General features: G+C 37.7%; 1 protein-coding gene across 1 annotated transcript in view; it reads left to right on the top strand.

Annotated features, from left to right (window-relative positions):
- Positions 1-14,310, top strand: part of F8 (coagulation factor VIII) — a 186,458-nt gene that overhangs the window by 37,460 nt on the left and 134,688 nt on the right. Inside the window, exons 5-9 of the mRNA XM_036175252.1 lie at positions 846-914; positions 2,623-2,739; positions 10,742-10,963; positions 11,817-12,072; positions 12,699-12,870. Of these exons, the coding sequence (XP_036031145.1) occupies positions 846-914; positions 2,623-2,739; positions 10,742-10,963; positions 11,817-12,072; positions 12,699-12,870 (836 nt within the window). The remainder of the gene's footprint in view (positions 1-845; positions 915-2,622; positions 2,740-10,741; positions 10,964-11,816; positions 12,073-12,698; positions 12,871-14,310) is intronic.

Genomic DNA, 14,310 nt, shown 5'->3' with positions numbered 1-14,310 from the left:
TTACTGTTTTATAATTTTCTGCTATGAAATTTGTCTATTTGTCTGTCTGTCTGACTATCTATCTATCTATCTATTTACCTATCTATCTATCTATCTATCTATGTGTTTTATTTGGGCTTGTATTTTTGTATTTTAAATTCCATTTCTAGCAATAGTTTTTTTTTAATTTTTCAAAAGTAATGATTTAGAAGAAATTTGAAACTTGTATAAATAACTATTATTAAGTTTCAAACCCAAGACAAATGGCTGAGGTACCTATTTAACATATCAAACTGGACCAGGCATCCAGGTTCTCCCAGTATCCCTCAGCCTCTACCTGTTACAGGGTATGGCTTGCATACCCCGCCCTTTACCCTGAACTTTCTGGCCAGAGGCTCTTATATAATCCAGACATTTTGGTTATCCTTACCTTTGGACCTTTGGCCTCCTGGATGATTCACTTGGTTCCCCTGTCTCTCCTCTGCCTTCCCCTCCCCCCTGTACCACATGGCTCAGCTCAGTTTGGTCATGTCCATTCTGGACTCTCCCAGGTGTCCCGCTTCTGGCTATGTTTTCCCACATATCTTTAATAAACTTTCTCCTCCAACATACATAAGGATCAATCATGTCCTTTCTTTTCCTTTTATTTTCTTTTTTATTCAATAGCAATGTTTTTCAATTTATAAATATCAATTTAAAGAACTTTACACCAAAGAACATTACAGCAGAGTTGACATTAGGCAAAGGATTCTTTTTTTTTTTTTTTTTAAATGCTCAAATGGTTTGTGAAGAAATGGCTCCTCCTTGTGGCAATTTTCTACAATGGCATTTTAAATGAAAGACAACTGCTGTCATTTCTTTTTCAGGAAGTCTTTCCAAAGAAAGAACACAAATGTTGCACCAATTTGTACTACTTTTTGCTGTGTTTGATGAAGGTTAGTGAGCTTCAATCAGATATTTGAATTCCTAAAAGAAGTCAAATATGTAACAAGTATATTTATCCGATGTTGGAGAATGTGGGTTATGTATGTTCAGAAAAGGTGATGTTGATTATAGGAAGACCACAAACTGTATTACTGTTCAAGAGTGAAGAAAATGGAAGATGAGAATGACTCTAAGACAGAAATGTAACCTAAGTTCCAGTTGCATCTATGAAGTAAAAAGATAGAGCAGCTTGGTTTTAGGTAATAAATACTTTTGGCTCTACTTCTTAAATATCTTCTTTTAAAATCTTGTTACATTTTAGTTATTTATTTATATGACTTTGGGGAGAGGAGGAGTATCCATGCCATGGTGCTTATATAGAGGTCAAAGGACACTTGTGGAAATCAGTTCTCTCCTTCTCCCATGTGGGTTCCAGTCAGGTCACCAGGCTTGGTGGCTGGCACCTTACCCACTAAGAATTCTTGTTAGCCCCTAAATACCTTCTTTTAATAATTGTCTATTGCCAAGTGCACAACATTGGGCAAATTACTTACCTTTCTCTGCTTTATTTTCTCACATCTAAAATTGAAATAATAGTATTTTTCATAGGATTGTTATAGGGACTAATTGATTTCACTTAAGTAATTTAGAACATTGTATAGCAGAATAGGTATGTAATCCTCTCCCCTTTTATCCACTTGCACTGTTATCTTCTTATTTGAGGCTGTGTCATCTTTATCCTGACTAGTCTCTTTTTGTTTTTCACATTCTATTTTTAGTAAAGCAGTCCAAGTAATTTTTAGTTGTGGTGATATATTGTTTACCCTAATAAAATTTGCCTGAAGATCAGAGAAGCAGAGCAGGCCACAGCCACCACCTCTTACCTCACCAACTACTCAGCCCATAGGCCTCTAGTTCTTGTCTCCTCACACCTTATATACCTTTCTCCAACCAGCCATCACTCCCTGGGATTAAAGATGTGTGTGCTTCCCAAGAAAAGCCATGAGGTATCAAGTACTTGGATTAAAGGTGTGTGCCACCACTGTCAGGCTCTGTTTCTCTCCTAGACTGAGCCAATCTCATGTAGTCCAGGGTGGTTTTGAACTCACAGAGATCCAGATGGATTTCTGCCTCTCAAGTGCTAGGATTAAAGGTATGTGCTGCCACTGTTTGACATCTATGTTTAATCTAGTGGCTTGTTCTGTTCTCTGATCTTCAGGCAAAGTTTATTAGGGTAAGCAATATATCATCACATTTCCCCTTTTTTGCCTAAAATAATAATTTCAGTGCTTCAGCTTTTGTTAGTTTTGGAGAGGAGGTTTGGAAGCCTTCAAGTTCCTGGGGTTTCCTTGCTACAGAATAAGATGAAGCAATTTATGATAGGGCAAGGACTGACAACACTTTTAAATCTACCATCTAACTTGCAAAATGAAATTCTTGTGGCTCAAACTAACCAGTATTCTTCCTTCTCCTAGTTATCATTTGCCATTATTCTTCCCCATATTATTATATTAACAAATATAGGGAGAGAAAATTGGTTTGAAAAAAATGTAATTTCCTTCTCAGTGACTCTGAGTTTGTTGCCTACTCTGCTGACAAAAATTCAGAGTGTGAATAGTCTGTGTCACAACGGAGGAAAACAAAGAAGAAAAAGGGGAGTGTAATTCATGAAACAAGAGTTCAGCTGACCTTGTTTCCCTCCATTCCCTCTCTCACCAGGGAAGAGCTGGCATTCGGAAACAAAAGACTCCTTCACACAGGCTATGGATTCTACATCTACTGGAGCCTGGCCTAAAATGCACACAATAAATGGCTATGTAAACAGGTCTCTGCCAGGTATGTACATGACTGTTCAACAATTGTTGTTTGAATCTTAGATGGTCTTTTAATTAAAAAAACCCAGAGCCAGGTATCAGTGTGACAGCTGAAAGATCAGATAAGCAGAACAGCTAGCCACTACCTCAGCCTAAAAAGAGAGAGAGTTCCTGTTTCCTCATGTATTATATACCTTTCTCTGTCCTTCCATATTACTTCCTGGGATTAAAGGCATGTGTGCTTCCTAAGCAAAGGCATGAGATCTCAAGTGCTGGGATTAAAGGTGTGTGCCACCACTGCTTGACCTCTATGTCTAATCTAGTGGCTGGCTCTGTCCTCTGATTCTCAAGCAAGTTTATTAGGGTACACAATATATCACCAAAAACAATCCTCAGAGTTTTGGGAATTCAAAACCATAACTCTTTTTTATTAATTTTTTTTATTTTACATACCAATCTTTCTCCTCTCCTCCTGTTTCATCTACACAGCTCCTTTCTACACCCCCCCATCCACTCCTCAGAAAGGGTAAGGCCTCCCATGAGAATCAACAAAACATGGCATATCAAGTTGAGGCAGGAACAAGCTCCTCCTCCCTGCATCAAGGCTGAAGTGAGGAATCCCACCATAGGGAGTATGTAGCATGAATTCTAATTGATCTTAATAAAATGCTGAAAAATCAGAGAGACAAAGGAACAAGCCACAGCCACTTCCTACCTCATCAACTCCTCAGCCTGAAAAGGGAGCTCAGCTCCTGTCTCCCTCTGCCTTATATTCCTCTCTCCATCCAGCCATGCCACTTCCTAGTGTTAGGATTAAAGGCATTGGCTTCCCAAGTACTGAGATCAAAGTCATGAGATCCCAAGTGCTAGGATTAAGATCTGTGCCACCACTGCCTGACCTCTATGGTTAACTAGTGGCTAGCTCCATATTCTGATCTCCAGGCAAGCTTTTGTTAGAGCACAAACAAAGTATCACCACAGGAGTAGGTTCCAAAGAGCCAGGTAATGCTCCAGGGACAGATACTGGTCCCATTGCTAGGGGCCCCCAAAACAAACCAAGCTACAAAACTGTCACTCACATGCAGAGGGCCTAGGTCATTCCCATGCAGGCTCCCTAGCAGTAGGTCTAGAGTCTGTGAGCTCCCACGAACACAGGTCAGCTGTCTCTGTGGGTTTCCCCTTCATTTATCTTGACCCCCTTGCTTATATAATCCTTCCTCCCTCTCTTCAACTTGACTCCTAGAGCTTGGCCCAGTGCTTGGTTGTGGATTTCTGCATCCACTTCCATCAGTTACTAGATGAAGTTTCTATTATGACACTTAGGGTAGTCACCAATATGATTACAGGACAAGGCCAGTTCAGGTACCCTCTCCACTATTGCTAGGAGTCTTAGCTGGTATTATCCTTGTGGATTCTTGGGAGTTTCCCTGTCACCAGGTTTCTCCCTTACCCCATAATGGCCCCTCTATCATGATATCTCTTTCATTGTTTTCCCTTTCCATCCCTTCCCCAACCCAACCATCCCAATCCGTTATGTTCCATCCCTCTATCTCCCACTCCCAGTTTACCCAGGAGCTCTCATCTATTTCCCTTCCCAGAGCAATCCATATGTCCCTCTTAGGGTCTTCCTTGTTACCTAGTTTCTCTGGGGCTGTGGATTGTAGCCTGGTTATCATTTGCTTTACATCTACTATCTACTAATGAGTGAGTACATATCATGTTTGTCTTTCTGGGTCTAGGTTACCTCACTCAAGATGATTTTTTTTCTACTTCCATTCATTTACCTGCAAATTTCATGATATCATTTTTTTTAACCACTGAATAATACTCCATTGTGTAAATGTACTACATTTTCTTTATCCATTCTTTTATTGAGGGGCATCTAGGTTGTTTCCAGGTTCTGGCTATTACAAATAATGCTGCTATGTGGATGAGTGTTCCCCTTACCTCACATCCTCTCCAACAAAAGCTGTCATCAGTGTTTTTGATCTTACCCATTCTAACAGATGTAAGATGATATCTCAGAGTCATTTTGATTTGCATTTCCCTGATGACTAAGGATGTTGAGCAATTCCTTAAATGTCTTTTGGCCACTTGAGATTTTTCTGTTGAGAATTTTCCGTTTAGACCTGTACCCCATTTTTTAAATTGGATTGTTTGGTATTTCCATGTCTAGCTTCTTAAGTTCTTTATATATTTGGAGATTAGCCCTCTGTCAGATGTGGAGTTGGTGAGGATCTTTTCCCATTTTGTGGGTTGCCATTTTGTCTTATTGACTGTGTCCTTTGCCTTACAGAAGCTTCTCAGTTTAAGAAGGTCTCATATTAATTATCAATCTCAGTGTCTGTGCTACTGGTGTTATATTCGGGAAGTGATCTCCTGTGCCAATGTGTTTAAGGCTACTTCCCACTTTCTCTTCCATCAGGTTCAATGTATCTAGATTTATGTTGAGGTCTTAGATACATATGGACTTGAGTTTTATGCATGGCTATAGATATGAATCTATTTTCATTCCTCTACATGTCGGCATCCAGTTATGCCAGCACCATTTGTTGAAGATGCTTTTTCTTTTCCATTGTACAATTTTGGCTTCTTTGCCAAAATTCAGGTATTCATAGGTGTGTGAATTTATGTCAGGGTCTTCAATTCAATTCTGTTGGTTCATATGTCTGTTTATATGCCAATACCAAGCTGTTTTTATTACTATAGCTCTATAGTTGAGCTTGAAGTCTCCAGAAGTTGCTTTATTGTAAAGGATTGTTTTAGATATCCTAGGTTTTCTGTTTTTCCATATGAAGTTGAGTATTATTCTTTTAAGGTCTGTGAAGAATTGTGCTGGGATTTTGATGGAGCTTGCATTGAGTCTGTAGATTGCTTTTTGTAAGATGGTTGTTTTTACTATGTTAATCTTACCTATCCAAGAGCATGGGAGATCTTTCCATCTCCTATCTTCTTGAATTTCTTTCTTCAAAGACTTAAAGTTCTTATCATACAGGTCTTTTACTTGTTTGGTTAGAGTTGACCAAGGTATTTTATATTATTTGTGTCTATTATAAAGGATACTGCTTCTCTGATTTCTCTCTCAGCCCATTTTTCATTTGTATATAGGTGAGCTACTGATTTTTTTGAATTCATCTTGTATCCTGCCACTTTCCTGAAGGTGTTTATCAGCTATAGGAGCAGAATTCTTGGGATCACTTATGTATACTATCATATCATCTGCAAATAGTGAAAGTGTGACTTCTTCCTTTCCAATTTGTATCCCCTTGATATCCTTTTGTTGTCTTATTGCTCTAGCTGGAACTTTGAGTCCTATATTGAATAGATATGGAGAGAATGGACAGCCTTATCTTGTTCCTGACTTTAGTGGAATCGCTTTGAGTTTCCCTCTGTTTAATTTGATGTTGGCTTTATGTTTAGGTATGCTCCTTGTATTCCTGATCTCTCTAAGACCTTTATCATGAAGGGATTTTGGATTTTGTCAAAGGCTTTTTGAGCATCTAATGAGATTATCATGTGGCTTTTTCTTTCAGTTTATTTATATGGTGGATTACATTGACAAGTTTTTGTATGTTGAACTATCTCTGTATCTCTGGGATGAAGCTTACTTGATCATGGTGGATGATTTTTCTGATGTGTTCTTGGAGTCTGTTTGCAAGTATTTTTTGAGTATTTTTGCATCAGTGATCATGAGGGAGATTTGTTTGTAATTCTCTTTCTTTGTTCCATCTTTGTGTGATTTGGGTGTCAGGGTAATTGTTGCCTCATAAAAAGAGTTTGGCAATGTTCCTTCTGTTTCTATTGTGTGGAACAATTTGAGGAATATTGGTATTAGCTCTTCTTTGAAATTCTGGTAGAATTCTGTGCTGAAACCATCTGGCCCTGGGCTTTTTTTGGTTAGGTGACTTTTAATGACTGCTTCTATTTCCTTAGAGGTTATAGGTCTATTTAAATTGTTTATGTGGTCTTGATTTAATTTTGGTAAGTGATACCTATCCAGAAAGTGTCCATTTCTTTTAGATTTTTCAATTTTGTGAAGAACAGGTTTTTGAAGTATGACCTAACATTTTCTGGATTTCCTCAATGTCTGTTGTTATGTCCCCCTTTTCATATCTGATTTCGTTAATTTGGATATTCTCTCTCTGATTTTTGGTTAATTTGGATAAGGGTTTGTCTGTTTCGTACATTTTTTTCAAAGAACCACCTCTTTGTTTCATTGGGTCTTTTCATTGTTCTCTTTGTTTCTCTTTTATTGATTTCAGCCCTCAGTTTGATTATTTTTTCTCATCTACTCCTTCTGGATGAGTTTGCTTTTATTGTTCTAGAGCTTTCAGGTGTGATGTTAAGTTTCTAGTGTAAGATTTCTCCAACTTCTTTATGTGGGTATTTAGTGCTATAAATTTTCCCCTTAACACTGTTTTCATAGTAAGTTTGGGTATGTTGTGCATTCATTTTCATTGAATTACAGAAAGTCTTTAATTTCTTTCTTTATTTCTTCCTTGACCCAGTGGTGATTCAGTTGAACATTTTGCAGTTTCCATGAGTTTGTAGGCTTTCTGTAATTTGTGTTGTTGTTGAATTCTAAGTTTAAGTCATGGTGATCCAATAAGATATAAGGGGTTATTCAAATTTTTTTTGGATCTGTTGAGATTAGCTTTGTGACTGAGTATGTGGTCAATTTTAGAGAAGGTATATGAGGTGCTGAGAAGAAGGTATATTCTTTTGAGTTTGGGTGAAATGTTCTATACATGTCTTTTAAGTCCATTTGAGTCATAACATCTGTTATTTCCCTTATTTCTCTGTTAAGTTTCTGTCTGGCAGACCTGTCCATTGGTGAGAGTGGGGTGTTGAAGTCTCCCACTATTAATGTGTGGGGTTTTATGTGTGATTTAAGCTTTAGTAATGTTCCTTTTACAAATATGGATGCCCTTGAATTTGGGGCATAAATGTTCAGAATTAAGACTTCATCTTGATTTTTTCCTGTGATGAATATAAAATGTCCTCCATCTCTTTTGATTAATTTTAATTTTAAGCCTATTTTGTTAGATATTAGGATAGCTACACAAGCTTGTTTTTTAGGTCTATTTGATTGAAATATCTTTTCCCAACCATTTACTCTGAGGTAATATCTGTCTTTGAAATTGAAGTCTGTTTCTTGTATGCAGCAGAAGGATGGGTCCTGTTTTTTTATCCATTCTGTAAGCCTAAGTCTTTTTATAGGTGAATGGAGTGCATTGATATTAAGGGATTTTAATGACCAGTGATTGTTAATTCCTGATATTCTTTTATTTTGTTGTGGTTGGTAGTGTGTGTTTCCCTTTTTTGGAATTTGCTGGTGTGAGATTACCTATGCCTGTGTTTTAGTGGATGCAGCTAACTTCTTTGGGTTGTAGTTTTCCTTTCAGTACTTTCTATAGGGCTGGATTTGTGGATAGGTATGGTTTAAATCTGGTTTTGTTATGGAATATCTTGTTTTCTCCGTCTATGGTGATTGAAAGTTTTGCTGGGTGTAGTAGTCTGTGCAGGCATCCATGGTCTCTTAATGTCTGCAAAATATCTGTCCAGTACCTTCTGGCTTTCAGAGTCTGCATTGAGAAGTCAGGTGTTATTCTGATGGGTCTGCCTTTATATGTTACTTAGCCATTTTCCTTTGCAGCTCTTAATATTTTTTCTTTATTCTTTATGTTTAGTGGTTTGATCATTATGTGTTTTTGGTCTAGTCTATTGGTGTTCTGTAATCTTCTTGTATCCTCATAGGTATTTCCTTTTTTAGGTTGGGAAAGTTTTCTATGATTTTGTTGAATATATTTCCTGTGCCTTTGAGCTGGAATTCTTCTCCTTCTATCCGTATTATTCTTAGGTTTGGTCTTTTCATTGTGTCCCAGATTTCCTGGATGTTTTTTGTTAAGAATTTGTTGGATTTAACATTTCTTTGACCAATAAATCTATTTCCTCTATCATGTTTTAAATGCCTGAAAGTCTTCCATCTCTTGTATTCTGTTGGTTGTGCTCACATCTGTATTTCCTGTTCATTTACCCAGATTTTCCATTTCCAGAATTCCCTTGGTTTATATTTCTTTATTGCCTCTATTTCAATTTTCAAGTCTTGAACTGTTTTCTTCACCTGTTTGATTGTTTTTTTTTCTTCTTGGTTTTCTTAAAGGGATTTATTGATTTCTTTGAATTTTTGTCTTTTCCTTGATTTCTTTAAGGGAATTCTTCATTTCCTCTTTAAGGGCCTCTATCATTTTCATAAAATTATTTTTAAGTTGTTTACTTCTGCTTCATCTGCATTAGGATGTCCAGGTATTGTTGTTGCAGAATCATTAGATACTAATGGTGCCATATTACTCTTTATGTTGTTGAATGTATTCTTACACTGCCATCTGGGTTTAGGATAATTATATGAGTAGGTGTTGATTCTTGTGGTATCTTTGTTGGATGGGTCTTTGGTCCTTTATTGTCTGTTTCCTTTATTGTCTTTTGGCCTGAATGGCCAAGGGTTCTGGTGATTGGCTGGTTTTCAGGTTGAGTTGGGTTGTCTCAGCTGAGGTTTGTGGGGTATTGTGCCTTATAGGATCTGCTGATGTTGCCGGAGATGGCTGTTCACAAGGAGGCTGCTCTTCTTCCACTTGGTGCAAGTGGTGCCTGTGCCTCTAAGGGCTCTTCTTCCAAATAGTGGAGGTGGTGCTTGTGCCTGTAGGGGATGCTGATTTTGTGGGAGGGGTGGTTGGCCAGGAGGAGTATGATGGGTTTGGTGGGTTTGGGCAGCAGAGTGGGTCTTGTTGGTTACAGAGTCCAGTGGGTGGCAGTGATGGTGGAGTGGCCTGCCCACAGGATTCTTACCTGCTGGCTGGCTGCTGGGGCTGAGGTGGGAGTTGGAAGAGCACAGAATGTGCCCTGGGGTTTAGGGCTTAGGGATTGGGGCAGCAAAACCATAACTCTTTTCTCCAGCTCTCAGAGAGTTCTGTATCCAAGTAAAAAGCCCACTAAATTCTAGCCTCTGATTTTGTTTGTTTGTTCAAATATAGCAGCTGAATCCTCTTTATGTTACCCAAAATTAAGGCCCTTTCCTTTTGCTTAAATGAATGGACTTTCAGGATGAACATATATTTAAGAGGAGCTGGAAACATGAAAGCAATATGCAAAGATAATAAAATAATCCCAAAGGAGAAAAAATTTGAACAAGAAGGTGTTCATAAAATTAGAAATGTGATTGTCAAAATACAAACAATGGCAAGTAGATAGACAAAATCTCCAATAAAGTAAAATCTAAAAAGAGAATACATTTTAAATTGACTTTAAAAAATAATAAAAACAGAAATGTTAATAAATAAAAGATATTAGTATTCAGAAATAAAATTACTGTTAGTATAAACAAAAACAGAACTCCACACAAAATGATCATTGTGACAATTTGGAGTACAACGATAAGATGCTTGAAGCTTTTCCTGGAAGAAGTTGTTCATATATGAAAGAAGAGGAATTAGATGGACAATAGAGTAGGACAGTATTTTTAAAAGAGATCTAAGGGAAAGATTATTGTTAAACTAGAATTTAGAGCCAAATGGTGAATCAGCTTTGGGGAATAATAATAGAAAATATTATCAGCTATGGAAGGCTTTAGCAACCACTGAATATGTACTAAAGCAAAACTAAAGAGTAAATTAAATAAACATGTTCATGTTGTTTAGCATTATGATAGTCAATTGTGGCTTTGGCAAGAGCTGTTGGTTTGGTAGTGCCCTAACTAACATCCTTGGCAACTTTGTTTTTTTGTTGTTGTTTTGTTTTTTAGCAGCAACCACCTTTATTTGTGGAAACTATTCTTTGACATTCATTTGTTATTATGAACAAATGTTTGGTCCTGAAAATAAACTAACTCATTCCACATGGCAACTTTGCTTATAAGTTAAGGTAGCAGTAAAATTTGTAGGGTCATTTTGTCTATCCTAGTCTAGCAAGTACTTTCAGTTTCAAGTTCCCTATTTCTTTGCCATAGCTGTCTTATTCCCGTTTTACAGGTCTAATTGGATGCCATGGGAAATCAGTCTACTGGCATGTGATTGGAATGGGCACTACCCCTGAAGTACATTCAATATTCCTTGAAGATCACACATTTCTCGTGAGGAACCACCGTCAGGCTTCCTTGGAAATATCACCAATAACTTTCCTTACTGCTCAAACACTCTTGATAGATCTTGGACAGTTCCTGCTATTTTGTCATATCTCTTCCCATAAGCATGGTACTACTATTTTGGATTTTAAAAATGAATATTATAAAATATTTTATTCTAATCTTAATGAAATTTCCTGGACAGTGTATAATACAATGTGTTGCAGAAATGCTGTTATAGAGTTAAAATTATGTTAGATTTCAACTGAAATCTAATGTAAAAATTTTTATCTTGAGTATATGAAGACTTTATTGTTAGTACAATAGTATTGTGGGGTTCTAGTTAAATATCTGTGACAGAAGGAGGAGACATAGTTTAGGAATGAATGAGATAGAAAAAATGAAGGAGAGTATGTTATTGGTTTCTTAGCTTGACCCCATTAACTAGGCTTCAGTACTATGGGAAGAAATGTTTCCATGAGAAATCTAGGGAAATGAGGTGTCACATGATGTTTTCAAGGACTATTTTGATGGATGTTTTGCAAAGGAGCAAAGATCCTGTGAACAAATATGCCTACAGTATCAATTCCTGGTCACATGATGTTTTGGGTAGTAGTTGTGCAGATTCATATCAGATAATCCTTTTACTTCCATTTTCTTCTTGTGTATTAACTTTGTTCATGTTTTGTCTTGAATCAACCTAATAACTCTTTCTTAGTCGTGTCCATTTAAGGCTTAGCCTATTATATTGCCAGAACAGAATACCAGAAATAGGGTAATTTATAATAAATAAAGTTATTATCTCACACAGTTCAAGAGATCAGGAAACACAATATCAAGATATTGTCATTTGATAGGTGCTTTTTTCTGTGTTACAGTACAGGAAATGATAATCATGGCAGAGGGGGAAAAGAGAAAGAGGAAGAGAGAGGGAGGGAGGAGAGAAGCAATCTTCTGACATTGTTTGGGTTGTCTGACTGCAGATGGCATGGAAGCTTATGTCAAAGTAGATAGCTGCCCTGAGGAACCCCAATGGCAAAAGAAAAATAATGAGGAAATGGAAGATTATGATGATGATCTTGATTCAGAAATGGACATGTTCATACTGGATGATGATAACTCTCCTTTTATCCAAATTCGCTCGGTTGCCAAGAAGTACCCTAAAACTTGGATACATTATATTTCTGCTGAGGAAGAAGACTGGGACTATGCTCCTTCAGTTCTCACCTCTAATGATGGGTAAACACCTTTGAACTCTTGGTACTACCCTCCCCTATGCTCAAATTCTTCTTACTTATTCAAACTAACAAATACTTAAGCCATATTTAAGAGTTAATATGTCATAGGATCAAATGGTTAAGGATGTTTTGCTAGCCACCATTCCATCACTGTGGCAAAATACCAAAATTAACAACTTTTAAGTAGGAAAGGTTTGTTTTGACTCATGGGTTTGACTCATAGAATTTTCAGTCCATGGTTGCTTGACTACAGCTTTGGGCTTGTGACAGTACAGAAATTCATAATAAAGTGCACAGTGCAAGGGACCTGTTCCATACACAGCTGTCAGGAAAAAAAGAATAGATAAAAGGGGCCTGAGTTTCCAATATCATCCATTCAAGGGCATATGTTCAATGACCTAAGTTCTTGTCACTAGGCTCCAACTCCTAAGGTTCCATTACTTCTCACTAGTTCCATATCATGGTGACCAAGTCTTTAATACATGTGCATTCTGTGAAGATTCATAGAACATTAGATGTTAGCATAGGTAAGCCTAAGACTACTTATACTTCTCTTACTCTTTGCTTTGAGGAAATCATATTAGAATTGGATTTTTGACTATCTAAAAATTTTTGTCTCTCATACAGAAATTATAAAAGCCAGTATCTGAGCAATGGTCCTCATCGGATTGGTAGAAAATACAAAAAAGTCAGATTTATAGCATATACAGATGAAACTTTTAAGACCCGTGAAACTATCCAGCATGAATCAGGAATCTTGGGACCTTTACTTTATGGGGAAGTTGGAGACACTTTGTTGGTAAGTCAAGGGAAAATAAGAGATTGCTTCAGACAAAGAGAAGTTTCAGGGCTGGAGAGATGCTCAGTGGTTAAGAGTACTTGTTATTCTTGCAGAGGAACTGGGTTCAGCTCTAAGCAATCACATGGCAGCTCACAACCATCTGTAACTCTAGTTCTAGGGAATCCAAAGCCCTCTGCTGACCTCCATGGGTACCAGGCATATATGTTGTACACATACATACATACATACAGGCAAAATACTCATATGCATAAATAAAATGAACCTTTTTAAAAAAAAGTCTGGAAGGGTTTGAGTTTCTATGATCCTTTAAAATTTAGTCTTATCTCCAATGGACAGAATCTTTTAAAAATTATTAATGTTGTGCAAATAAAATATACTCATTTAATGAGTATATGGAATAAAAATATAATGTGACCAATCACACTCTCAACTTCTTTTAACTACTCACTATTTAGACTGATGCATACATATACTTCTAAAACTTTCTTCATTAATTGTTTTTTCCTTCATTAACTTTTATTTTAATATGGATATTTGTGTTTTAATTTTACATATCAACCATGGGTTCCCCTGTCCTCCCCCCTCCTGCCCCCACCCCACCTTTCCCCCAGGCCCTCCCCCCATTCCCATCTCCTCCAGGGCAAAGACGCCCCTGGGGATTCAACTCAACCTGATAGATTCAGTACAGGCGAGTCCAGACCCCTCCTTCCAGGCTGAGCAAAGTGTCCCCACATAAGCCCCAGGTTCCAAAAAGCCAGCTCATGCACTAAGGACAGGTCCAGGTCCCACTGCCTGGGTGTCTCCCAAACAGTTCAAGCTATTCAACTGTCTCACTTATCAAGAAGGCCTGATCCAGTTGGGGGCTCCACAGCTTTTGGTTCATAATTCATGTGTTTCCATTAGTTTGGCTATTTGTCCTTGTGATTTTTCCAGTCTTGGTCTCAACAATTCTCGCTCATACAATCCCTTCTCTTTCTCATCAATTGAACTCCTAGAGCTTCACCTGGGGCCTGGCCAAGGATCTCTGTATCCACTTCCATCATTTATTGCATGAGAGTTCTAGCACAACAGTTAGGGTGTTTGGCCATCAGATCACCAAACTAGGTCAGTTCGGGCTTTCAACCATTGCCAGTAGTCTACAGTGGAGGTATCATTGTGGATTTCTGGGGGCCTCTCTAGCATTTTGCTTCTTCCTGTTCTCATATGGTCTTCATTTATCATGGTCTGTTATTCCTTGTTCTCCCTTTCTGTTCTTGATCCAGCTGGGATCTCTTGCTCCCCTAAGCTCTCTTTCCCTTGAACCTTGCCCTTCATTACCCCTACTCACATCCAGATTGTTCATATAGATCTCATCCATTTCTCTGTCATTGGACAATCCCTGTGTCTTTCTTAGGGTCCTGTTTTCTAGGTAGCCTCCCTGGAGCTGTGAGTAGCAGT

The sequence above is a fragment of the Onychomys torridus genome, chromosome X (assembly GCF_903995425.1).
Source record: "Onychomys torridus chromosome X, mOncTor1.1, whole genome shotgun sequence".
Classification (NCBI taxonomy): domain Eukaryota; kingdom Metazoa; phylum Chordata; class Mammalia; order Rodentia; family Cricetidae; genus Onychomys; species Onychomys torridus.
Note: the sequence above shows the minus strand (reverse complement) of the source record. Positions and strands in the feature narration are given on the sequence as shown.